General features: G+C 39.7%; 4 protein-coding genes across 9 annotated transcripts in view; 3 read left to right on the top strand and 1 right to left on the bottom strand.

The window, feature by feature from the left end:
• The window catches only part of ank1b (ankyrin 1, erythrocytic b), a 78,859-nt gene extending 74,818 nt beyond the window's left edge, over positions 1 to 4,041 (top strand). The window contains exons 39-43 of the mRNA XM_042395928.1: positions 1,387 to 2,047; positions 2,151 to 2,421; positions 2,797 to 2,868; positions 3,466 to 3,560; positions 3,813 to 4,041. Coding sequence (XP_042251862.1) covers positions 1,387 to 2,047; positions 2,151 to 2,421; positions 2,797 to 2,868; positions 3,466 to 3,534 — 1,073 coding nt within the window. The 3' untranslated portion in view covers positions 3,535 to 3,560; positions 3,813 to 4,041. The remainder of the gene's footprint in view (positions 1 to 1,386; positions 2,048 to 2,150; positions 2,422 to 2,796; positions 2,869 to 3,465; positions 3,561 to 3,812) is intronic.
• Positions 4,042 to 11,284: 7,243 nt separating this feature from the next.
• Positions 11,285 to 14,828, top strand: LOC121886038 (eukaryotic translation initiation factor 4E-binding protein 2-like). Its single transcript, XM_042395927.1, has 3 exons — positions 11,285 to 11,593; positions 14,174 to 14,368; positions 14,485 to 14,828. The coding sequence occupies exons 1-3, from the start codon at positions 11,458 to 11,460 to the stop codon at positions 14,514 to 14,516; spliced, it is 363 nt and encodes a 120-aa protein (XP_042251861.1). The 5' UTR covers positions 11,285 to 11,457; the 3' UTR covers positions 14,517 to 14,828.
• Positions 14,829 to 16,053: 1,225 nt separating this feature from the next.
• Positions 16,054 to 18,461, bottom strand: LOC121885918 (nodal homolog 2-A-like). Its single transcript, XM_042395751.1, has 3 exons — positions 18,139 to 18,461; positions 16,863 to 17,647; positions 16,054 to 16,730 (listed from the first exon to the last, which is right to left on the bottom strand). The coding sequence occupies exons 1-3, from the start codon at positions 18,437 to 18,439 to the stop codon at positions 16,578 to 16,580; spliced, it is 1,239 nt and encodes a 412-aa protein (XP_042251685.1). The 5' UTR covers positions 18,440 to 18,461; the 3' UTR covers positions 16,054 to 16,577.
• Positions 18,462 to 20,904: 2,443 nt separating this feature from the next.
• The window catches only part of LOC121885598 (low-density lipoprotein receptor-related protein 2-like), a 30,497-nt gene continuing 26,297 nt past the window's right edge, over positions 20,905 to 25,104 (top strand). For all 6 annotated transcript variants that reach the window (XM_042395217.1, XM_042395215.1, XM_042395219.1 and 3 more), the window contains exons 1-7: positions 20,905 to 21,025; positions 22,086 to 22,208; positions 22,786 to 23,034; positions 23,358 to 23,471; positions 23,682 to 23,801; positions 24,034 to 24,159; positions 24,830 to 25,033. In XM_042395217.1, coding sequence (XP_042251151.1) covers positions 20,968 to 21,025; positions 22,086 to 22,208; positions 22,786 to 23,034; positions 23,358 to 23,471; positions 23,682 to 23,801; positions 24,034 to 24,159; positions 24,830 to 25,033 — 994 coding nt within the window. In that variant the 5' untranslated portion in view covers positions 20,905 to 20,967. The remainder of the gene's footprint in view (positions 21,026 to 22,085; positions 22,209 to 22,785; positions 23,035 to 23,357; positions 23,472 to 23,681; positions 23,802 to 24,033; positions 24,160 to 24,829; positions 25,034 to 25,104) is intronic.

Raw genomic sequence — 25,104 nt, 5'->3', positions numbered from 1 at the left:
TTATTTTAAAAAGTCTGTCAGTTTAGAATAAAAATCAACATCTGGAACTGTAAATTTCTTTCATTAACAGGCACAAATTAATCATAAAATAATCTTTAAATATAATAGTTTTGTCTGACGTGTGTGTGTGTGCGCATATGTATATGTGTGAGTGAGTGTGTGTGTGTGTGTGTGTGTGTGTGTGTGTATGTGTACACTGACCTGTATTTGGATGCTTGGGATGCAGACATATAAATGCATGACTGTGCAACTACAGGAGAATGCAAGAGCAACAGTAACTTGCATTTTCCCTTGTAGAATCTGCAAGCTGCTGCTGACTCCCAACACAGGACGTGTTACAAGGGTTGGAACGATAATAGAGAGACATTTCAGTACAGCTTTGACATTTGTATCACAGCTGCTGGGATATCAGAAAAAGTTCATCTAAATGTCTAGTACAGCACCCAGCCGCTGCCTTGGCATGGTCAGGTATACACGTAGACAGATTTGTTACAAATTTACAGTATATCCTTTATATATTGCAATCGTCAAAAAGTGAAATAGATGTTAAGCAAATCTGTCTTTTGGGGATTGGCTGTCTATTGATTCTTCAGCTCTTATGGACGTTTTTGCCAGATTCTCAAAGAGCTTATCTTCTCTTAGATGTTGCTGATGATGATATTACAGGAGAAGATAGCAAAACTCCCAGCAGTGCTTCCACGATGAGCGAATATCGTGCCAACCTCACAATCAATATATAACTTTAGACTTACCTTTTTTCTCTTAGTAAGTAACAGTGTCTGTTCTGCAGATTCACTTTCTTACACGCTAGCAAACAAGAGCCTCATACCACTTACCTCACAGAAAACAGATGATACACCAAACCCCTTTATCCCTCACCTCACTCAAAAATGCTGTGTCCCAATGACAATAACCTGAAGTGCTTCCTTTGGATCAAATCTACAAACTGGCAGAAAATTAGTCCAAATATTTATACATGAATTAGACAAATCAACAGAAGATTGATAAAGGAAGCTGGTTTTAGAGCGAAAGACAATGTTTTACTGCTTCCAGTACTATTCTTGTGTTTTGCCTTTTAAACTGAAAGTAGTGTAAAACATATCAGCTGGAATTTATTGAGTCTTGGAGTCCGATTGCTGGTTCAGGATCAATATGTCTTTCTTATCACGTTGAGTGAAATGAATTGAAGGATATTTGAATCCTAAATAAGTGGTCTAAACTCTAAGTGCTTGATAAAGAGTCTTTCCTGGTATATTGGGACAGGGCTGAGCCCTACTGTTTCACTTATAGGTCGGAGAAACAGTCGACCCACCACCTCCTCATTCTCCCCCTGGCTGTGCCTGCGTGGTGTTAGTCTTTCTCTTGTCGCCCCTGTCTTCCCTCCAGGTTATGGGCTGGTGCAAGAGGAGCTGCTGTCCCCGGCCTCCATGCAGTACAGCTTGCCCTCTCCACTGGGCGCAGAGCCCTACTGGCAGGAAGTCTCGAGCCTCGAGTGCGCCCCCATCGCTACCACCGAGGAAGACACGTTAATGGAGATGTCGGACGTTCAGGTGTGGCCAGCAGGGGTCAGCCCCTCGCTGGTTACAGTGGAGGACTCGTCACTGGAGGGCAGCAGTCGGGCCGACGACTCGGAGGGCGCCACGCTCTCCCTTCCCTGCAGCTTGGGTCGCCCGAGCAGCGGCGCCAGCGGGGCCAGCGGCTCCATCATGGAGCTGGAAGAGGAGGAGGAGGAGGAGGAGGAGGAAGGGGAGGTTGAGGAGGAGGAGGTGCCACAGGAGCCAGCAAGTACGCTGGCAGAAAGGGACAGGGTGAGGGCCAGTGGCGCTGTTCCCAAGGTCAACCTGAACGGCCAGCTGGGAGGTCAGAGGTCGGACGGGAGGAGAGGGGAGGCCGTTGTGACAGGAGGAGGAGCGAAAGGAGGAGGAAGTGGAGGTGTAGGGTTGGGTTCAGTGGAAGGGATTTCTGTTGTTGCAGGCCAGCAGGTGTACGCCCAGCGGTGTGAGATGTCGGGACTGAGTCGAGCTGCGGAGCACAACGGAGACAACCGGTACATCAGCTATAACTCAAATCAATCTGACTACATTGTGTGTTCTTTTCCTGCTGTTTTCCACTTTCATTCCTCTCTCCTCTTTTTGCATTTGGGTTTCCAGGTTGGTGGGAGGCGGAGCGTTTCAACCCTACTTACCTGACAAGGATTCCCTGCAGGGCTGGGTGGGCTCGGTGTCATCGGGACGCGACGGCAGCATGCCGGGCTTGCGTGTGGCCCAGGAGGCTCTGCTGACTCCGGTGTGTGACACGGGTTACTCTCATGTGCTGCGTGGGCGCCTCCTGCAAGGCACACAGCCCTTTGACAAGGGGCTGGGCTTCTCTCACCAGGAGGCGGGGCCACATGCTTGGGAACAGGAGCAGAGGCGGGGCCAGGTCAGGTTGCCAACGCCGACCACCCGTCGCTTCCTGCGCCTGGAGGGGGAACATCTTGTCCATGCCTTTTTTATCTTTTTTGAATTATCAACTGGGAAGACAGTCATTCAGTTTAATTTTTTTGCTCGTGACCATCAACAGTTTTAGTCTCACTTAACAACTCGACAATAATCATCAAAATTGATCGTTTTGATGATGTCACAGAGCTTGACCAGAAAAATGTGTTGCATGGTGCAACACATGGGAAAAATCTGCCATGTCAGACAATTTATTTATTTTTTTACATTTCTACTAAACAAACGATTTATTGTTGTATAAAAGTGAATGTTATGAATTGATATTTATATTTAAATGATATCTGTTATCTTTAAACAGAGAGAGGATAAAGAGGACTATGCTGCTGAGCCGCAGTTTGCTGATGAACACGGAAAGGTGCTCGCCAGAAAGGTGAGTCAGTCGTGTTTTCATCATTTCCAACGAGTCATATTCACACACAAACACTGTCAACGCAAGCTGACAGCATTTTACTGTGAATCAGTCACATAGCCTGGCATAAAGGGTGGGAAATTAACAGCAGCCACCAGCCAAATGTTGGTTAAAAGCATATTGTCCCCATCAGCAGATATAACAACAAACCAACTATGATTCAGGGATCATTCTCACTATAGAAATAAAGAATTACATTTAAAAGGTATTCATCCATGTATTTAAAAACTGCAATACCTATTTGTACAAAAATGAGTATTGGTACAAAAGTGAAATGTTAACATCTTTCATCATCATTGTCATCAATGGAAAAATGCTTGCCCATGAATAAACTGACATATTGAACAATGTGCTTCAGGTAGTGAAGTGTTTGGGAGGTAACTTCCGATCTGATTGGCTGATGGCTCACTCAAGGTAAAACAGTGACAGCTGGTGAATTTCGGGGCTGCTGCTGGTGGAAAGACAAGTTAGTTTCCTGCTCTGGTTACATGTAGAAGCTTCAGCAGTTAACTGGTCCGAGTGTTGTCTCCTTCCCTCCTCCCTCCCTCCTTCCTCCAGGTGGGGGTGGATGTGAGAAGGGGCGCTCAGTCAGTGCAGCACACCAGTCTGCGAAGAGTTAAACACTGAAATACACATACTACCCAGTGCTCAAGGTACGGGACACACAACAAGCACTTGTGCATCCCAGTGCTTGGAAAGATGCCTCTATGGCAACATATTGGACTGTTAGAGCCTAATTATCTCTCACATGCTGTTCTCTTCCATTTTTGTTCAAAAGTAAGAGCCCTTAGATTTGGCATCCAGTACACTATGATGATAATAATTTTATGTTTTTGTTCTCTTTGGAGGGGCAAAGTCATTTAGCTGTGTTTTGTGCGTTAATAGCATCTCTCTCTGTTTTCTAGGACAGGAAAGCCACTGCCAAATCATCCTCCACAAAAACACAACCAGACCGCAGAGGAAAATGAGCAAGGGAGGAGAGGAAGACAAAGACTACGAAGTGCAAACTACAAAATGACAAACACAGAATCATCCTCAACGTGTGACCATGGAGCAAACCACAAAAGAAAAGAGCAACAGAAAAAAAGTTCAACTTGTAGTTTTATAACATTTGTAAAGAAAAAAAAATATCAACTAAACTAAGGCATGATGATTCCCTTTTTTTTTTACAAAAAAAACCCAACAAAAAACCAAAACATAAATGTCAGTAAAACAACCAAGAAAAAAAAAAGCAAACAAAAAGTGCTTCCTGTGAACTGTAATCGCATGATGACTGCTGGTGCATGCCCTTTGACCTTTTGAACTGTCATTATCTACAAACTGAAGGGGTACAAGGTACGGGGGGTTGGCCCACGCTTGGGTCGCGGGCCATATCAAGGACCTTATTCCCCCTCAACTGGAGTGGTTCGTGTCAGCGAGTTGAGTCCAATAACACTACAGCCAAAAAAAAAAAAAAGTCCCTCAATGGAAGGTTCTGTATACAGCTACGCCTCTGCTGAGCCCAGCGACGCTTCTTTCACTGGACCCGTTGCCCTGTTACTCTCAATGTGATATATGCACTCTATGCTACGTGGACATGTGTCGGTGTGTGTGTATGTGTGCGTATGTGTGCGTGTATTCTTCTCTACCGCATGTGTTTCTCGCTTCTGGCTTAGCGCTGAGCCCCGCCCTCCCCCCCATGATTGGCTTATTGCCCCCTGTGATGTCACGGCGTGCTCAGTGCTGGAATGAGAAAGCCGCTGTGCTCCCCTGCTCGTGAGTGTCCTGTCTGCGTGTGCTGACGTCTCTTCCTTTTTGTGGGTGAAGCTCGCTTCTTGTGTTTGTTTCTTTGGGACGTGTCCACTTTGGTTTTTAAGCGTCGTTCTGACTTCAGTATGGAACTGAATATCTTTACCCCTCGTGTTTTCAGGGGAAAAGACATCAGGAATGTTTTCTTCGGGAAAGGGTTTGGTTGCCTGATTGCATCGTGCAGCAGCTCTACAACACAAGGACTGACTTTTTCCCTCCCCTCGTCACCTTTTCTAACCTTCTTCTGTCATTTCTTCCTAGTAGTGCGTCATCTCGATCCACAATTTTTCTCAGTAGCCTCAGTCTAATATGCAGTAAAATCACAGGCCTCTCCATCATCTATAGCTCCTCCATCCAGTGTTAAAAAACTTTGTGTGCTCCCTTAATCTGTTTGCAACGGCTGTAGTGCCTCACTGTCACATTTTGGTTCATTCATTTGAAACAAAGTGAATGAAGTGGGGACAACGTGGAGGATCCGATTCATGTGAGGATGTAGATTTGGAAGATTTCTAATCTAGCATGTGAAAAATAGCATTACGCTACTTCGACATGTGATTGTGAAAGGAACTGTGCAGCGAGGACAGACAGGTAGCACTGTGATTGTCTTATTCTCACTGACCCCAGACTCGTGAACTGTGAAGACACACATATATACAAACAAAAAAGCACACCTACACACATGCATATACAGTATACACACACAAACACACACACACACACACACACAAACACACATTCAGAAACATATACATCACATAATTAAATAATTATTGCCTGGTCAGAGTGTCGGGATAGGTTTTGAGTTTGCCACAGCAATAATACCTAACAACAAGAACACAGAAGATGGAAGGATTTGATACAGAAAGGTGTAAAAGACTGAACTCCTCAGTGAAGACAGGAACTCCATCTGGACAAAACAGCTATGCTGTATCTGACCGGTTCCAGCGACCTTGAAGTGAACGAGTCAGAGAGGACACGCTGATGCAAGATCAGATGACTCAGCTGTAGCAGTGTGGGACTGCGGAGGCCTGGGAGGGACTGTTTGTTTCTCAGCACTTAACGTAGCAAAATATAAACCAGGATATGTTAACTTAATACACTGATACCTAATATGGAGTCTGCTGCTGCCGTAAGGTGCACACCATCTCCATTTTCTTTTTCTGATCTTTTTTTTTTTGAGTAATTTAAGTTAAAATGTTCATCTTTAATGGTTTTAGTATATCACACGTTTCAAAAACACCACTGACATCACTGTAAACCTCCTGTTCTCTTAATCTCTGAAACACATTTTTTATGCAGAAACCTGACAGCAGCACTATGAAGAGGTCATATCATAGTAGCACACATTTCCTGGAAATCAAAACACAATATTAACCCCATAAGTACTGTAAATGCTACTGTAGCCTGAATGAGTGAGACACCGAATGAATGAATGAACACATTAGTTGCACATCACTCAAATGCACATATTTTCCATGCCCGGTCCGTGCACATGAGAGCCTCATCGGATATAGCACATGTTTATTACATATCACATGTTTTCCACTGTTTACTCCACTCAGGTTTTCAGTTCTGCTTTGTCAGAAACAAAATGTTTTGTTTTCTTTTCTTTTTTTTTTCCTTTTTTTAAGAGTCCTACTCTTAAAGATGAATGCAGGACACAAAGTGAGTGTTTCAGAACTAGACTCTGGTGTTGGGGCAGTTTGGGGTGGGATGGGGATGCTCTGGGTTTTTGGAGGGATGTATGAAGCAAGATGGTTTGTGTGTGTGTGTGTGCATGTGTGTGTGGATACGGTGGGGAGTTCTTTCATTCAAATAAGACCAAAAAGATACAGGGTATTGAGTGTGCGGTCAGTAACCATGCATCCCTTTATCCTGTATATGCAACTTTGTGTGGAGAACCCTCCTCTATGTGGAGGCAAAGTGAGAGAGAACCTCTGTCGGGTGTGTTTATCTGAATTCATTTCCACCATTTGATGAACAAAAATGAACCCAAAAAGTTCCGGTGAAACATTACTGCCTCTACAAAGAAGTACAACACAGTTCTGTGTTTCTACTTGTACTGTATCAGAACAAGAAAGGCTGATGCTGAATTTAGACATTTAAAAGAAAATGAATATACTTAATCCTGTGTTAAAGTTATAATTAGGATTTTCATCACATCAAAACTCAATTTTGATATGTTTTAGCAGCCGATGCCATTCAATCTAACTCTGTAATTGCCTTCATTGTTACTGCTGCCTTTCCAGCACAAAATTCCAAATTGTACCCACACACAAACATTTGAACAAAACAATACATGTATGTTCTAGACATGATGCAGAAGACAAAAAGCCGGTGTATCTGTGCATTTCACATAATGCGGAAGACAAACATTTGATTAGTATTATCGAGTGGGACGACACTGTGGACTGTCTTCTTTAATCGTCACGATGAATCTCATGAGCCTACTATTTGTTTGGGTGAGCTTCAAATAGATACACAAGTTGCTCTTCTACTACTGCAAAAAAATTAGAAGGAGAAGGCTTTGACATGAATTTAAATCAATCAAGACTGAAGTTTTAATGATCATAAATTTAAGTAGTTTTCCTTTTGTTTAGCTTACAGTTAAAAGACCAGATATTGCTCACATTTTAAACCATCAGTATTTGAATTTGCCATCAGTCTGACATGACAAATTTGACTCCACCAAGTGTGTGTGTGTGTGTGTGTGTGTGTGTGTGTGTGTGTGTGCGTATGATGGTGCTTGGTTCCAAACCTAGTTGGATCAGGGGGAAGAAGAGAGAAAGTTTTTACCAGGCATGTGACTTGAGAGGACGTGTAACCTACGACGATGTATTTTAAAGAGTATTGTAAAATTTTAACAAAGAATAGCGATCACCTATACTCCTTTAGAATGGATACATGACAATGTAAACGCAATATCATATTACTCTATCCTAAGGAATGCAACTGCGCACATGCACAAAAAAAGATGTTTTTATGAAAATATATGTATAAATATATGACAAAATATATTTAATTAGAATGCTATGCACCCTCATAGAGTTGTTATGGATGTTCTTTAAGCATTATCTAGACTAGGCCAACGCCCACATCATGGGGAATGTAGAGGCTTTGTAGCTATGACCACTTGTTTTCTTTTCTTTTGTATTGTCCTGGAGAGAGGATAAACAAACGTGAATATGTATACAAGCCTTTCAATCAGAATCATTCTGACATGAAGATATGTATAGATCATCTTACCCTGTACACCAGCTCAAACCATTTACAAGAATTAATAAACAAAGATGTGACATAAATGCTGTGTCTTGGTTTCGTAAAGTGAAATGAGTGCAGCCCTTTTGTATGTTTACTATAATATTCCTACATGGACCGTTTCTTCAAATATTCATTTGTTATCATTTATTATTGTAGACTTATAGATGTTGATTGTATGATAGTATTATTTTTGTTGTCAACTAACCTGCCAGTTACTTCCTTAATTAATTGATTATATAATACTTTGGTCTATATAGTGTCAAAACTAGGGTAACACTTTACTGTAAGTCCCTCATTTAGCATTTATAAGCATTATAAAAAATGGTTAACAATGGTTATAAGACATTATGATGTAGTTGTGAGCAGATATATGTGTTTATTATTGTATTTCTTAACAACATGGACTCCTTTGGGTACCATAAGTGGAGGCTGGAGCATAAACAGGTAATGAATGACAGTATAGTAACACATTTGTAATACTATGTCGTCATAGGAGAAGTTATAATTACTGACAAATACTAAACATTAATGAACACTTAAAATGTTCTTATGTCTGCTTATAACTACATTATAGTGTTATATGCCATTAAATGTTTGTATGCTGCTTATGAATGCTAAATAGGGGGACTTCAAATGTTACTAAAAAGGGTGGAAAATGCTGGTACACACTAAAAAAATGGTGCTGAATAGCACTAAAAGTGGTTCTTTGGCTCTTAATCATAGGAGAACTGTTTTTGATGCTATATAACTCCTATCTTTAAAGGTGCTATATAGCACTTTTGCCAAATGGTGCTACATATAATCATTAGCGGTGCCATATAGCACTATGTTGCTTCAACAAAAATGGTGCTAAATAGTACCCAAAAGTGGTTCTATGTCTCATAATCATAGGGGAACATTTTTTGGTGCTGTATAGCACCTTTGTCAGATGGTGCTACGAAGAACCATTAGAGGTACCATGTCAATGGCCAAAGCGCAAAACCTCCTATCTGCAGAATTTTCTGATTGGCGGATTTCACTTTGGATGATGAGAACAAAGAAGGCTCATCATATTCAGTCTGTCTGCAAGATAATCCCGCTCTTCGTTGTGACAGAAAAGTCACCTGAAGAAAACGTCCTATCAGGTTCGCTGCGAACATGTTGAGTCACAAAACCTATCTGCATCAGCACCAGACCGAGCTGAATTCTGACCCTGGTATACTACAATGTAGTAACTATTACATTTACTACACTGGCCCATCTCTTTACCTGAAAACAATCTTGATTTTATTTTTAATTTAATTTTAATTATTAACTTAATTTAGAGCATCAATTTGTAGAACCTCTTCCAACTGGCACCGAGTGCAAAAGCTCCTATTTGCAAAATGATCCAGGAACAGTGGGGGAAAACCTCCAATCTGCACTTTGCGAGGCACTAATACCTAGTTGGTATTGTTAACACATAATATATTATGTATTGAGTATCCTTAACAAATAGCATTCTAGAAGAAAACAAGTTTTTTTTAGTTTTCTTAAAACAGTGCATTTTTCTGATAGGAGGTTTTGCTCTTTGGCCATCAAAATGGGGTTGTTGTTAATTGAGACATGGGTAAAATTAGTAAGATTGGGTGTTAGTCGAAAAACAGGAAAAATGGGAAAAAGTGAGTAGGGGGGGGGGGGGGGTGTTACTCGAAAAATGGCTAAAATTAAAAGGGCATCTGATTTTCCCGAAACCTTGATAGAATGAATGTGGGTTGGGTGGTGACAGAGAAATGGGTAAAATTAGGAAGATTGAGTGTTAGTCAAGAAATGTGTAAGGGGGGGTTGCTACTCGAAAAATGGCTAAAATTGAGAGGCCATCTGATTTTCCCAAAAACTTGATAAAATGAATATTGGGTGGGTGGTAACAGAGAAATGGGTAAAATTAGGAAGATTGAGTGTTAGTTGAAAAATGGGTAAAATGAGTAAGGGGGAGATGTTACTCAAAAAATGGGTAAAATCAAAAAGTCATCCGATTTTCCTGTGGGGGGGGGGGGTATCAAAAGGGCAGCGTCCAGTAACACCATACAAAGATCTACCATCTGGCATTTGTAAATGTCTATGGTATTTGTCAGGAGTCCGGAGAATATACTCACTTTCCTCAGTAAGAACACTTTTGATGATGAATTATATAATATTTTTATGCTGTATGGATTTGTCCCTATGTCCTGAATGTGACATTGAAGGCCACATTAGAAATAAGTAGTTAATACTTGAATGCAGTGCTCAACAAGGAAGGTCAAGGCTCACAAGGGACCTCGGTGGATATCAAACCGAAATCAAACCAAACCAAGAAATCAAACCAAACCAAACCAAAGCCCCTGTCTAAGGATATCTCCTTAGACAGGGGCTTTGGAGGGAAAAAGGTTGACAACCACTGCTTTAATGTGTTATCCTCAGGAAATACTCTGTATTTTAATGTATTTTTTTATTCTTTCCACAACTAAACTAAACTAAGCTGAAGAACCTCTAAAGAACCATGCAGGGGCTTAACAAGTTCTTTGTATATCAGCAGTGCTATATAGCACCTCAACCACCCAAAAGAACCGCTGAAGATCCACTGAAGAACCACCATTTTTTTTGTGTGTAACTATCATGTAGAGTCCAAAACTGAAAGATATTCAATTCACTCAAATTTTACAAAGAATAGCAGAAAATAATTGAGAAGCTGGAACTAGAGCCTGTTGGGAAAATGACTTAAACGATGAATCAATTATCAAATGAGTTGTCAGTTATTTTTCTGTGGATTGACCGCTCGTTTCAGCTGTAGTTGAGTATACAAGCAGATTTCCAGAATTTCCTTTAAAGAACTGCTCTATTTAAAGTGAATATTCATTTTATATTTATGTATTATTGGAAACTATTCTGCATTTTGAATTGTGTACTTGTGTCCGGTGTACTGACTAAAAATCTCAAGGTCACAGTAGCCATCAACTGGAAATTTGGAAACTGAGTACAGTACTTTCCTTTTAATTAGTACAATGAATATTACATAGTCTTTTTTCCATAAAAGCTTCCTATATAAATGTACTGTCATATGTCAGTTCCTCTCTAGGAAGGTACAGGAAAATATGTTTTCCACTATCCACATAATAATTAAATGGAGCCTTCTACAATTGATAATTTGTTAGTAATTATATAACTGATTACACAATTATATTTTACATTAAATAATCAATTTCTCGGTTTGATTCTTTATGTTTCTTTCTGTATGTACTAGAATTGAAGTCTGTGTCTGACAGAGCAACCTGCAGATCAGGAAAAACTACAACTTCCGCTGTTTGTGACGCCCCCTGCTTGCAGCCAATGACAGCCCTCTGTCCCACGTGTTGTTTTGGAGGAAGTCTTTGGGTTGTTTTGGAATCGTGCAGACCACGTGGAGGCACAAGGTAACTTTCTAACGGGCGGACTGTAGCTAGAAGGAGTCCTCGGCACTGCAGGTGACACAACAAGCACAAGACAGTCGACTCAGTGCTGTGAGAGATGTCAGCCGGAGGACAGACCACCAGGAGCCGGGATATCCCCGCCGTGAGACGGGTCACTATCCACGATGCTGCCCATATGCCCCAGGACTACTCCACCACTCCCGGGGGGACGCTGTTCAGCACCACGCCAGGAGGTAATGATGTCAGTGGGAGGAAAAATATAATTATATTAAAAAAACTTTAATATCATCAGGAATTTGACAACAAGATAAACGTCTTTAATATGAGAATTAGAAGATTTAAAGGGACAATCAGAAAATGGGATTTTCTAGATTACCATGGAGACCAGCTGTGTAGTTGAGATAAGTAATTATCTGCCATAAAGCCATAAAATAGCCTAATATTCCACTGACATCACACCCTGCTGGACCACCCATTGCACAATTTTCTGTTCCTATCTCTAAGACCATAAATGTAGGTGGATGGGTTGGAAATGAAAAGATTATAACTTGATTTTTGGGGGTGTTGTGTTACTAAAACTGACACAAAATCAACAGTTGTTGTCAGTTGTGGCAGCCTTAAATGGCCCTCTTTGTGTTAGCAAAGCTATAGGTCTAGTCTGCAGTCCTGTTAATGATTGACAGCTCTGGTGCTCCATGAAGGCTACTAGTGAACAATGTTAAAGGGAACTTATTGCAACACCCAAAGCCTGCAGTCTGTACATTGCACAGCCCTTCCATGCATGTAATTCTTTAAAGAAACACAAATCTGAAGCATGTCACTATCTGATTGTCTTTGAGAAACAGATCAGTGGAATGATTGCAGTTCCAAACAATCAGTGTCCTAATGAAGCTTTAATGTACAAACATGGTAGAAAGTTAAATTAATGCAAAATCATAATGATTTTCATCTCACTATAATGTTTGTTTTGTTTGTTTACTTCCTTCTCTTCATTACAGAACCAGAGACTCTGTACTTGTTGTGGACAGTTTCACTTAGATTAACATTAATTAGTTTTGGAACCAATCAGTTATGAATATCAAATTTACAAATTCAGTATAGTGTCCAGAGAAGTTTAGTATGCAGATACAGTAGATTATTCACACAATCTACGACTGTATGGTCAAATATAGGCCCGTGGTCAGTCATATCCTATTTATAGGTGTATTACTAGGGATGACAACATGTTTACTAGATGAGGCCGACACTCGGTCACACTGGTTATATTTAAGATGGAGAAAGTGAGCTAATAATCACGTCGTATTACAACTTAAGTTCATTTTCCTATGGATACAACAGCTAAAAAATATTTTAAAAAATTCACACCCACTACTACTTAAGTTTTATGCAGAAAACAAAATTACAAAAGATGTATATTGATATACACAATGAAACAAACAAAACATTAAATTTGGCATCAGAAATGCTCATCAACACCCAGAACAACCCCATGGTTCTACAAAGTCAGTCAACACATTGAGTCGTTTGACCCACTTATTCGACATTTTACTCAAACATCGCTGAGCTTGAGACCTTGGAAAATTTCCAGGATGGTGATAAAGATGAAAAAGAAAATGTTTGCCCTCCGCAGTTGTGAGAAAGTCGACGCAGAGAGCACGTTTGTTATAACCGATACTGTGACATTCTGTAACATTAGCAGGTGGGACAGATTTACACAGATAAAACAGAGTCGGGTCACCGAAAGTGTGTCAACGTCACTGATATGCCACACACAAGTCACACTCAGAAAACCCGTGACAGATAAGAAGTAGGTCTCTGTACTGTTGAGGTGGTTAATACATTTATTTTTATTAATCTATTTTATTTGATATTGTTAATTCATCTTTTTCAACTGGTCACAAGTGTTTAATCACAAGGTTAGCTTGTGAAATTGATTTTCTTTTTGTCACAAATAAAAAATATATGTTGAACAAGTATTAAAGATGAAGGTAAAATGATGGATTTTTTTTTGAAAGTGTGCTTTTTCAAATGGTCAAAAAATGCTTATTCACTGTCTTGCTGTGAGTTAGATGAGAAGATCGATACCACTCTTATAATATGTGCGCTAAATATGAAGCTACAGACAGCAGACAGTTAGCTTAGCTTAGCGTAATGAAATGAAACAGGGGGAAACAGCTACCCTGGCTCTGTGCAAAGGTAACAAAATCAGCCCACCAGCACCTCTAGAAGTTCATGAATTCATGAGGTCATTATCATCTTGACCATACATGCTAACTTTGTGGAGGCTGGTTGCCTGGCCAGTGACTGTGTCCTCATTTTTAAACTTTGTTTTTTGTACAGATTAAACAAACAAGATATTACATGTCAATTAGTTTTAATGAGTTAATTTTTTTTTGTTTTAATTATATGACCTTTGGCCTGTTTCTAGTCTTTATGCTAAGCTAAGCTAATCAGCTTCTGGCTGTACTCCTATATTGAGACTATTCCTTTAATATTACACTTACATTAGCTGCTGTAGTAAAGAAGCCGAAGCAAAACATTGGGTATTTGTGTCAACTTTTCCACAAACATCAACGTACAACTTGAATACACCTGCTGTCCAATATTGATCACCTGAAATTTCGCTATGCTGTATAACATCAGCTTGATGGCAAAATATTGAGAAACAATTAAAAAGGCTTTAATCAGACCATATGTTGCTCTATTACATGACAATATAAAAAATGAAAAGTCTGACAAATGTTTACTTTTCATTTTCATGTTTATGTGAAATCTGAATCCCGCTGAATTCAAGTTTCCTTTACTGCCTGCAGGCACCAGAATCATCTACGACAGGAAGTTCCTCCTGCAGTGTCGGACGTCCCCTCTGGCTCGTACGCCTCCCAACATGCCTGACATCCCCGGAGTCACCAGGCCGCTCAAACCCGACTCCTCCAGCGACACAAACCAGCCGGAAAAGACAGCCAACAATAACAACAAGCACAGCCTGCATAAACAGGGGAGCACAGGTAAATATTATCTGTATGTTTAAAATCTAAAGCAGGAAATGAGCTGCAGTCCTTTTACGTGTTTTTGTAACGGTGGATTTCCCTCTAATCAACTGCACTATCTTTTCCTTTTCTAGGAGAAGAGTCTCAGTTTGAAATGGACATTTGAAGAGTCGGCCATAAGGATGAAAGTAATTCCGAACATTTTCATTGTTTTTGTTTACTGTTGAGAAAAAAATGTATAAAAACTTTAAAAAAAAAAAAAAAAAAAAAGGATCAGTTGAAATGAGAAGTCTAGTCTTAGAGTTCTGAAAAAAAGACTGTATTTTTTGTAATGATTACTATGTGAAAATGTTGTACTCTTATAAAACAATAACTGATGCATACAATTGTCGTTTGCTTTGATGGGCACTTTGTATGATCTGTGACATATTTGACAAATAAGTCAAAGCATTGTTGAAATTAAACCATAAATATTTTATGTGATTTGACTCATTTGATGACTTTGAAAATGTGTTTTTGAAATACTCAAGTGAAATATTGAAATTATAGATCTGCATTGTATAAAGTACAGTTAATCAGAAATACTATCAAATGATTAAACTATTTTCTTTCTATTTTATATTCTCCTTCACCTACTCAGTTTGTGTTTGTCGTTCTCCACATAGCAGCTCACTCAGCTGACTGTCATTCATATTACACAATTATATCTGAAGTAATGGCATTAACTTATCATTGCGATCACAGTTTTGTTTTTCCATACCTCTGCCATGGTGACCGCCGTGGCCAGAGAGGCCGGATGTTTTTGGGTTGTCCCTCTGTCACATTCTCGTGACTGCGATATCTCAGGAACATCTGGAGGGAATTTCCTCAAATTTTGCATGAACGTCCACTGATTATAACTTTTAGAACTGATTAGATTCCAGTGGTCAAAGGTCAAAGGTCACTGTGACCTCACAAAACACGTTTTTGGCTGTAACTCAAGAGGTAATTATGACACAGTTTCACACAAATGTCTAATAGGATGAAATAATGAAGTGATGACATTTTATATCCAAAAGGTCAAAGGTCAACTTCACTGTGACATCATAACGTTCTGCAAAAACACTTTTCTGGTCATTATTCAACACCATAACTCAGGAACAGAAGGAGAGATTGTGACCATATTTCACATTTGGTCGGATAGTGAATTGGTGACACTAATCTTGGTGTCCACCTTGGAACTGTGGGGATTGTTTAGATATTTTGTGCTGTTGGGTTGAAGATTTGTGTGACGCATCCATGTTTTTTTGTATTTGTAGCTTCTTTGCAGCAACATCTATATCTGAAGCGTCATCTACTGTCATGGCTACAGCTTTGTGTTCTATCAGAATCAGCTTTATTATCCAAGCATGTGAACACATACAAGGAAAATACACTTAATACCTTTTATTAAATTCCTTCAAAGTCTTCATCACAAATATTATGAGTCTGGACAGACATGGATGTTAAACTACCACTTGACTGGTTGGTGGAGGCATATGATCTTGTAGTTTAATCTTGTGGTAAGTAAGTTAGTATCTCAAGTCAAATGTTGAGTTTTATCATGCAAAAACACTGTAATACAAACAATTGGAGACTTTGTTCAAGATGAGAAATAATTTATTGTTTTACTGTACATAGGTAACATACAATTTGGTCAATGTGACCCAGACATCTCAATAAAGTCAAAGCGCTTACACCATTCTGACATTTGCATTTGTCATTTCAACGGCATTAAAAACTTTACCCTTCAAGCATGAAGAAGAAGTTTGTACATTAATACCTTTCATGTACAACTGTTTTTAAAATGTTCTATAGTGCTTCAGTCTGTGACCATGTTGTGCTTTTGTCTAGATGTTGTTTTTTTTTTCTATTCAGTCCTTTTTACCTTGAATATACTTGCAATCTTGCATAGTGTTATTTATCTAAGGCACAACTTGGATCACCTAATCTGCAAAAAGTACCAACAATTTATAACTTAATTTTTAAAATCCATAATTTAGAGAGCAATGTCCATCATATACAGGAGTTCCCTTCTTTCTGGTCCTGCATCACAGCAACAGCCTCTGTCCCAGTGTCTCTGTAAAGTGCCTGTGGACATCCATCCACTTTATGCCTCTGAGCAGCTCAGTTCTGCAGTTGTAAGATTCTTCTGTGCCAATTTGCAACAGTTTCTTGGATCTTTAAACAACAGATTTTTAGCTTTTGCTCAGTGACAGCCGCACTCCTCCACAACCATGTTCTGGTGATGCCTCATGACCATCTTCCCATTCTCAAAGTACAACATGGAAAGCGGCGCCAGGCGTGTGGGCACACAGGACAGACATGGCACCTTGTGTGGGTGGTGAAGTTTCAATAGGCTCTGGAGAGAGAAGGAGAAAATGACTGATTAGAACAAATCTGTTCAAATAGGACATAACGGTTTATATTGTTGCAGAAAATACTGTACAAGAAACGTTAAGGAATTTGTCTTGGTGACTAAATTCAGTCTTACCTGCATGTATGCATGGTTGGTCGGGGTGAGGGTCTCGTCTACTGGTGTAGGACAGCTCCCCTCACAGCGATAGGCGTTGTACCTTTTGGGATAGACAATCCACTCGCTCCAGCCGATCTTCTCAAAGTCAACCCACATGTCCACCTTTCTGCACAGAGGACCCTTCTCCTCCTCTGTGGGCTTGCTGGCTGGAGCAGCTCCTGCCACTCTCTGGCTCTGCTGTTGGTTGTGGTGGTGCCTCTTGGTTCTGTGGCTCCTCAACCTTGAGCCAGAGCCAGCCGTCACTCGCTCTCTGTCCAGGCTGACATACTTGGAGTGCTCCGCTGTGCGGATGAGAGTCGGCATTCGCTGGCTGTTAGGGTTCTGCCTGGAGAAGACCACCATCATGACCCGGTCAGCTGTAGGATGTTGGACTCCCTCCTGCTGCTTCTCCTCCTCCTCATCATCATCCCTCACCTCAGGATCAACCTCTTCTGGCCTCTGTGTGGCGTGTTCCTGCTGCAGCCAGTGACGGAGTATCTCTGTCATGTTGAACACCTTCCAGGAGGAGGGAGAGACCACGGAACTGGGAGGAGCTCTCAAGCGGCCCAGGAACAACCTGTTTCCTTGGCAGTGTATGCCGGAGCACTGGTCTCTGTGGGAGTGGTAGATGTCCACTGAGGCTCTGGAGGACTCGGTGAAAGCAGGCAGGCGGATGCGAAGTTCAGCCAGTTGGACATTGTCGCTTGCAGACATGGAGGACAGGTCAAAGATGACGGACCACCTCTTGCCGATCTGCTGGCAATCTGAAAGAAATAAGAGAAGTGTGTGTGTTAGAGAAGTGTAAAGGCTAACTGAACTGTCTATGCGCTTAATTGCTGGTACATTTGTCATTCTGAGTTTACGCTTGCAAAGACCAGTTTCTTATGTATCTGCAAACACATGATGACCATAAAACCTAACAGCTTTTTTTCCTCAATAGGGAGTTGCATAACTGCTAAAATACATTAATCAAGCAAACCTTGATTGGACAAATGATTAAATTAAGGTAAAATAAATCAACACATCCACATTCTGGTGTTGGTATATAATGGTGTACAGGTTGTTAAAGGGACTTACTATGGCATTAAACGTGTAAGTATTTAACTTCAAAGAAAGTTTTCATAATGACATTTCAGGTGTAGAATCTCTTTAAAAACTGAATAACATGTGCACTGCATGTCATTACATAAACTGTTACGCACAGCCACTCCATAACACCATAACTGTATATTTTGTCTTAATGTTAAATACTTACTTTTAGCGACAAGGCTGATGACAGAGTCGGAGTCATGCAGGCCGGGGTTGTCCTCGGTGTGGCTCACGGTGTCAGCCGGAGTCCGGGCCCGGTCCTCGGACAGCATGGTCCGGTAGAGCTGCATCATGTAGAGGGGCAGCCTGCTGGTCTTTTGCCGCTGCACGGTGCGTCTGGAGCCGCTGTTCATCCCACGGAGCAGTGCGTCAGGGTGCATGCCAGGGAAAGGCTGCGCGGCGAGAGCCAGAACCAAATCCACCAGGAGAAGAAGCGCAAAAGAGAAATCCACTGCTAGTCCCTTCATTATTCCCAAGTGTGTTGGTGTTGTCGCTTCCACAGGTAGATTCCAAATGCTCCAGGTGAGATGCTGAGACTCACATTTATAATCAAACCCCTCTCTTCTGACGTCCTTTGAAGAGATCTGTCAAGCCCCAGATGGCTAGAGGGCGTGTGTGATCCAAGAGAGCGCTCAAAGACTCAAATGTGACAAGGTCATTATGTATCGAAACCAATTGGTCTTTGTAGTGGCTGAGGTGTGAAAACTGTAAAAGCCCACTACTCTGATTGTTGTTGTTTTGTATATTAGAGATCCCTTTGATAAGAAGCCATGACAATAATATTAGTTAAGGAGATTACGAGCTGCACAACTGCGCTGTGATTAATTATTGGGAAGCGACACTGGAGTTAATCAGGAATCACTTTCTGTACCGCAGGTCGTTACCTGTGTGGAGCCTGTTAGGACACATAACGAGGAAAATAATATAGTGAGGGCAAGTTAAGGTCAATATTTGAGACTTTGACACACGTCCCTCTTCATGTTTAATTATTGACAATGCCTTTTTTTTCTATTTCTTAAGGTTCCGTTTTTAAAAGTATAAAATCTGCAAAACTGCTGCTATGATGACAATCTATTAATCACGCATCTTCAGTTAATGCTAATTTAATACGAATGATACAATAATTATAAGTAGTTAACATAAATGGTAACACTATATTTGTCTTCAAAATTAGTTGATATGATAATTGTCTGTGTCAAAGTTTGACTCAAACGAATATAAAAATAACAACAATTTTAAAATTCCTGTTTAAGAAAATGAATTGAACGGTACAAATTTTGAACATTTCAATAACTAAATAACAAGTTATCATAAATATGCCTAAAGATCAAATAAATTATCTATAATAAATAAAGAATAGCCTAAATAAATAAGTAGTCTATGATACCACATTATATAAATAAGCAAAATTACATTATTTTCATTATTCAATAAACTGGACATTTATTTTTAACTACTTTCTTGATGAAAAGAACTTTTTTTTAAAGGAAATGGCAGTAATGTGTTTATGGAGTCAATGGTAATGGTTTTATTCCTAAGCATAGGCACTAAATCTACAAATAAATGTTCATGTGAGTTGTATGAATGAATAATTTTGGACACCTTGAAATGAAGAGTTCATAAAACAATAACACCACCAAAGTCTAAACACTGTCATGATAATTGGCAGCAGCATGAAAGGGACATTAATGACGTCAGTAACGCCAGCTAATTGGTGCCCATTCATAAGACAAACTGCACACTTGACCTCAAAAGAAGTTAGAAGCAGCTGATGGCAAAACTACAAAGCTGTGATTCTTTTTGACGAGCATGACTTTCTTTTGTCTTGTTTAAATGTGTAATTGATTTTGAATTGGTCTTGTTCTTTGAAAGGTCTTCATTGTGACAACATCAAACAAACTTTGGTTTTGAACTATAAATTGGTCCAACTTTGGTGGTTTGGGGTGATATTAACCAAAGTTTAAAAGATACAACCTTATAAAGAAGAATGGATTCACCGGTCAGATTTTTAAGTATTTTATCACTTTATGGTGAATTAATAAAACGTAGAAACATTACAGATTGTGATGTCATGGGTAGTGTTTGTATATTTTAAATCAATATATTTTCAATGTGGAATGTATCTAAAAGTAAAAGTGTATTTGCATGTGGTAGCATAATATACGTATTGAAAATAAATTTAAATAATTGAAAATACCTGACACGTGTCCTGCATATGTTTCAACAATATTCTCTAATGCAACAATGAATGCTGCTATGGCAGTGGAGTGAATCCCCTTTATGAGAAAGACAATTCAAAATGTTTGAATGAGATCCCCAATCATGTGACTACATTCACATACAGCTGTAAAACAAAAAGGAACAAAAGTTAAATATATATCCATAACCTGAGTTTAGTTCCATTATATCACATATCGTAGAAAGGACCTGCTTAGTCATATACTTTATCTTTTTATTTTTTATTTTTTACTTCTGGACATGATTCTTTTTGAAAGAAACAGCACCAATACTTTAAGGATAACCAATTCGTTCCGTGCGTAAAAGCGCACAACTTCTCCAGATGCGAGAAAGACGCATGAGCTGCACCTCAGATAAAGCCTGGGAGAATAAAGTGGACAACATCAATAACAGTTGAAACAAACCAGAGAGAGATTTGACAAATCACATGTCTTTACTTTTCTATCCCTGCTCTGTCACAAGCCGCAGCACGTGCACAGCGTGTGTCAAATACAATCAACAACAAAAACATTTTATTAACAAACACGCCACCTAAGGTCTAAAAAAACTTAACAAGGGTAAATAAAATACATGTATTTGATTCTTTTTTAAAAGGAGAAATCATTACGATGTTTGTTTTTTTTAACATCCTTATGATTCTTTTATTGTCGTTAATTTGGCCGGAAGCCGTCTATAATCGCACGTGCAGCGGTGGAGGCTGATTAAAACGTTTCCTCTCAGCTGTGGCTGTTTGTCCCGATTAGGCGCGCGGGCCGGCATGGACTTACACCAGTTCATTTGTTTGATTTTTCTGGCAGGTCTAAAAATTTCCAGAGGTAACCACATTTTTAAGTCATTTGTGTGACTTTATCCAAATCTAGTCATGTGTATTCATGCTCAAACATGTTCATATTCACTCAAATACCATTCAGGTTGGTTAATACATTTTGTTTAGATCTAAAGATGAACGAGGCAACATGGCACTTCCTCCTGGATTCTGTGGCTGCAGGGTTACAAGCTTTAATGGAAATTCAGTGCAAGTCAGTCAGCCAATATTGACTGACTTTAACCTTCCATGGAGTATGATCAACCTAAATTAAACCTGTCTTTATGAATATTCCTGTGTCCTGTCAGTGCAGTAGTTAGACTAGATCATTTTACACGATTAACATCAAGACAGACTTGTGCTATTTTGCAGCGCACAGCACAGGTACCAGTGCTTCTGTTTGTCCTTACCTTTGATGTTTACTGTGAGCTTTTGTGATGAGTTGAAACATGTAACAACCTCCATGCTTTATCATGGTTTTTCTTTTCTTCTTCTAGACATTGGTATTACTTGTTGACCCACAGTCAAATGTTTGGTAAAATAAATTGACCAAAAAAAACATGCTTGAATTCAGCATAATTTTTAGTTTTCTTAAAATCCTGTCCACTTTAAACCAACACTGTCACAGATCGGAGCCATGATCAAGAAATCTGGTCTTACGAGACCACAATTGTTGAAACATCTGGCTCCGACCTTTATTCAATTACCTGTCTGTCTACTATTGTGAAATATTAAGTTACTTAAGTTACTGTGTGGCTCTAGCTTACAGCAAGCAATGCAAACAAATCACAAACAAAATAATGAATAGTGATGTGTTTGTATCCTTTTCTGGTCTTTTGCATTTCCTTTTTTTTTGTTTTGTACATGTGCCTCTAAATTGTCTAAAGGTCCATAAATCATTTAACAGGTAATGCAGGTAAAATGTCAGTGCAATTCAGCTTGTCTGAAGAAATCAACTTATTCGATCTAAAGAGGGATATCTCATTTTAGACAAATACAACAAATCGGGCAGTGACTTGGACTACTTCAGTTTGCATTCCTACAGTATCTCTCTCTCTGTATGTTTGTAGGCCAGATTTTGGGATGCCCTCAAGGCCAGTGGCAGTGTGATGATGGAAACTGCATCCCTGATATCTGGAGATGTGATGGAGATGGAGACTGTCTGGATGGATCTGATGAGATGGACTGCACTGGTAGGTGTACTTCCTGTTCTTCACCAAGAAAAACATTCCTGATACTGATAAATTAACCAAAATTGAGATTGCTCTATTTTCTTTCTTTATTCTCAGCAAACAGTCAGCAGCAATTATCACAGGTTAATTTAACATTTTACCAAACAATCTGCTTTGCAATAAATACAACTGTTAGCTGTTGATTTTGAGTCATATTTAAACTTCTCCACATTAACATTCAGTACATAGTTTAATTGTGGAGCTACAAAATGTTAAGCATAGTCATGTTATCATGATCTGTTTGGTGCCATCTAACTCTGTAACTGTAGATATTTAAACATGAACATCTCATGCTGTTAATTTCAGGTTTAATGTGGATTACATATGGGATATATCAGCCCCCTGTAAGTCAAATGCTAGGTTGTGTTCACAGGTCACTCAATATGAGGGTTATATGCTTAAAACAAATAAAATGATGTTGCACAACTTTTGTAGCTAAAGAGAAACTGAAACAAAAAACTTTCCTGTGTTATTCAGTAAATTCAGTTTTCTCATCATGTGCATTTCCTTTCATGGTGTCTTGTTTTATTCCCTCCAGCACCCCCAGGCTCTCCTGAATGTCCGCCTGGTCAGTTTCCATGTGTGGACTCGGTTGGCTGCGTCAATGCATCGGCCCGCTGTGACGGACAAAACCAGTGTCCCACGGGTTCTGATGAGGAGAGCTGTCCAGCCGCAGAGGGCTGTCTGGAGTCTGACTGGACCTGTCGAAACCACATCTGTGTCCCCAAAGAGCTGCGCTGCAACGGACACAATGACTGTGTGGACAACTCTGATGAAGAGGACTGTGGTGAGAAAGATGGGCTGGTTTAATGCTGTGTCCACAGGAGATTGAATATTCACTTTGATGTTGACTGCATGATGATGTATTGGTGATAAAACTAGTAAATCTAGTGTATCAGTGCAATGACTATTTTAATTTATGGGCCCAATATGAAAATGCAACCTTGTATATATGTAAATCAGGATTTGTGTGAAGCAATTGTTGACAGTAGTAACTGTACATCATTGTAAGGTGCAGAACATAAAATATCACCCTGAACAGTGTAGATAAGAGAAACAAGATGGAAGACATGATTTACTGTTGTTTCTTTTTTTTTTTTATATATACAGGTCTCTGTGGTGAGGACAGCATGCGATGTCCTGAGGGAATGTGTCTGTCAGCTGAAGAGAGGTGTGATGGGAAAATTCACTGCTCTGATGGCAGCGATGAGCCCATAACCTGCGGTAAGTTTGAGACAGATTCAGTGAATTACAATGATGGAAAATGTGGGCACAAACCGATACATCACCACAGAAACATAAATCAGGCTTTACATACATATTTCATACATATTTCTTCTAAGTTCATGTTTATCAATCTCAGTTAAAAGCTTCTTGTGCATGAATTTCTGTAACGCTGAGGTGTGTCGATGCTTCATATGGCTCCTCCTGCAGGTCGTATCTGCTCTATGGATAACGGCGGCTGTAGCCACGTGTGTGTTGATGAACCCTGGGGAGCTCTGTGTGACTGTCCTGTTGGATATAAGCTCTCTCAAAACGGAGCAGTCTGTGAAGGTGTGTGGAGCAAGCATAATGACACTTTATTCACTTTCACTTTTACTGAGGGGTGATTGATTTTACAGCAAGAGTTACATCACAAACATGCTGACAGTTGATGCCAGTATGACTGTAGACAGTGGATAATTTTTGCAGCCATATGATTGTCTATTTCCAAATTTTAGGCAATCTGTTTTTGATGTGCTGCTCATGCTTCTGAAGCTAAATCTCTCTCTCTCTCTCTCCTCAGATTTGGATGAATGTGCCCTTCCTTTTGCTCCATGTATGCATCACTGCACTAACACTGTTGGATCCTACTATTGTCACTGCAGAGACGGCTTCAAACTGAATGGAAGGTCCACATGTTTAGCTACAGGTAATGATACAGGGATTTCCCAACAGGTATATCATCATGGCCCTTCTGTTACCCACTTACCTCATCTTGAGTCAGGGAAACACTAAGTACTTTTTTTTTTTTTTTTTATACATATTTACCAACATCCTAGTACATATTTAATGCTGGCGAGTGTTGGTGGGCCAGTCATCAGCTTAATTGTACAATGTGAACTTACTGTGGATTTAGTTTCATTGCCTCAGAAGATCAAACCCATCAGCAAACATCATGAAATGAATTTGGACAAAAGATAATTGACATGTTAATGACCTACTTTGATGTGGCTGAGCTGATGACAAAAGCAAGAAAGAGAAGTTCAATAAGATCAAAGATCAAGCAGTTTACATCAAAATAGTAGTTGTCACATGTGATCTTGGTAATGAAATGATAATAAAATTCACAAATATTAAATGAAATGCACAAAGTCATTGATTTTGAATTTAATGTTTTACCTTTGTAACTTTCTACAGTTGTCTACTTTATGCATTTTTATTGGAATGATTTGTGAGGTCATTCATAATGGCAATGATAGAGGAAGTCAAATTTACTCCAATCTCAGTTATTCTCTTGACAATTGCTGCAAAAATGTAATATGTTTCCCAAATATTTACACAAACTGTAGCCTTCTTTGTGAATTTATAATTGTATCCAGGTAACGCTACCAGACTGCTGACAGTGCAGAGGAAATCTATCGGGCTGTTGAACGTGAAGTCTCAACAGTTTGAAATTGTTCAGATGCCACTGTTTGACCCAGTGGCCTTGACGTTTGACATCGCCCGAGGCTGGTACTACTGGGCCGATGGCCATGGCAGCATTTACAAAAGTGACGGACGGCAGAGCTGGAAGATCTATACTGGTTGGTTAACGAAAGACAATGGTCTTTATAATTATTTTTAAGGTATTATTGAGACATAATTGTGACTGGTT

Source organism: Thunnus maccoyii, chromosome 19 (genome assembly GCF_910596095.1).
Source record: "Thunnus maccoyii chromosome 19, fThuMac1.1, whole genome shotgun sequence".
Classification (NCBI taxonomy): Eukaryota; Metazoa; Chordata; class Actinopteri; order Scombriformes; family Scombridae; genus Thunnus; species Thunnus maccoyii.
Note: the sequence above shows the minus strand (reverse complement) of the source record. Positions and strands in the feature narration are given on the sequence as shown.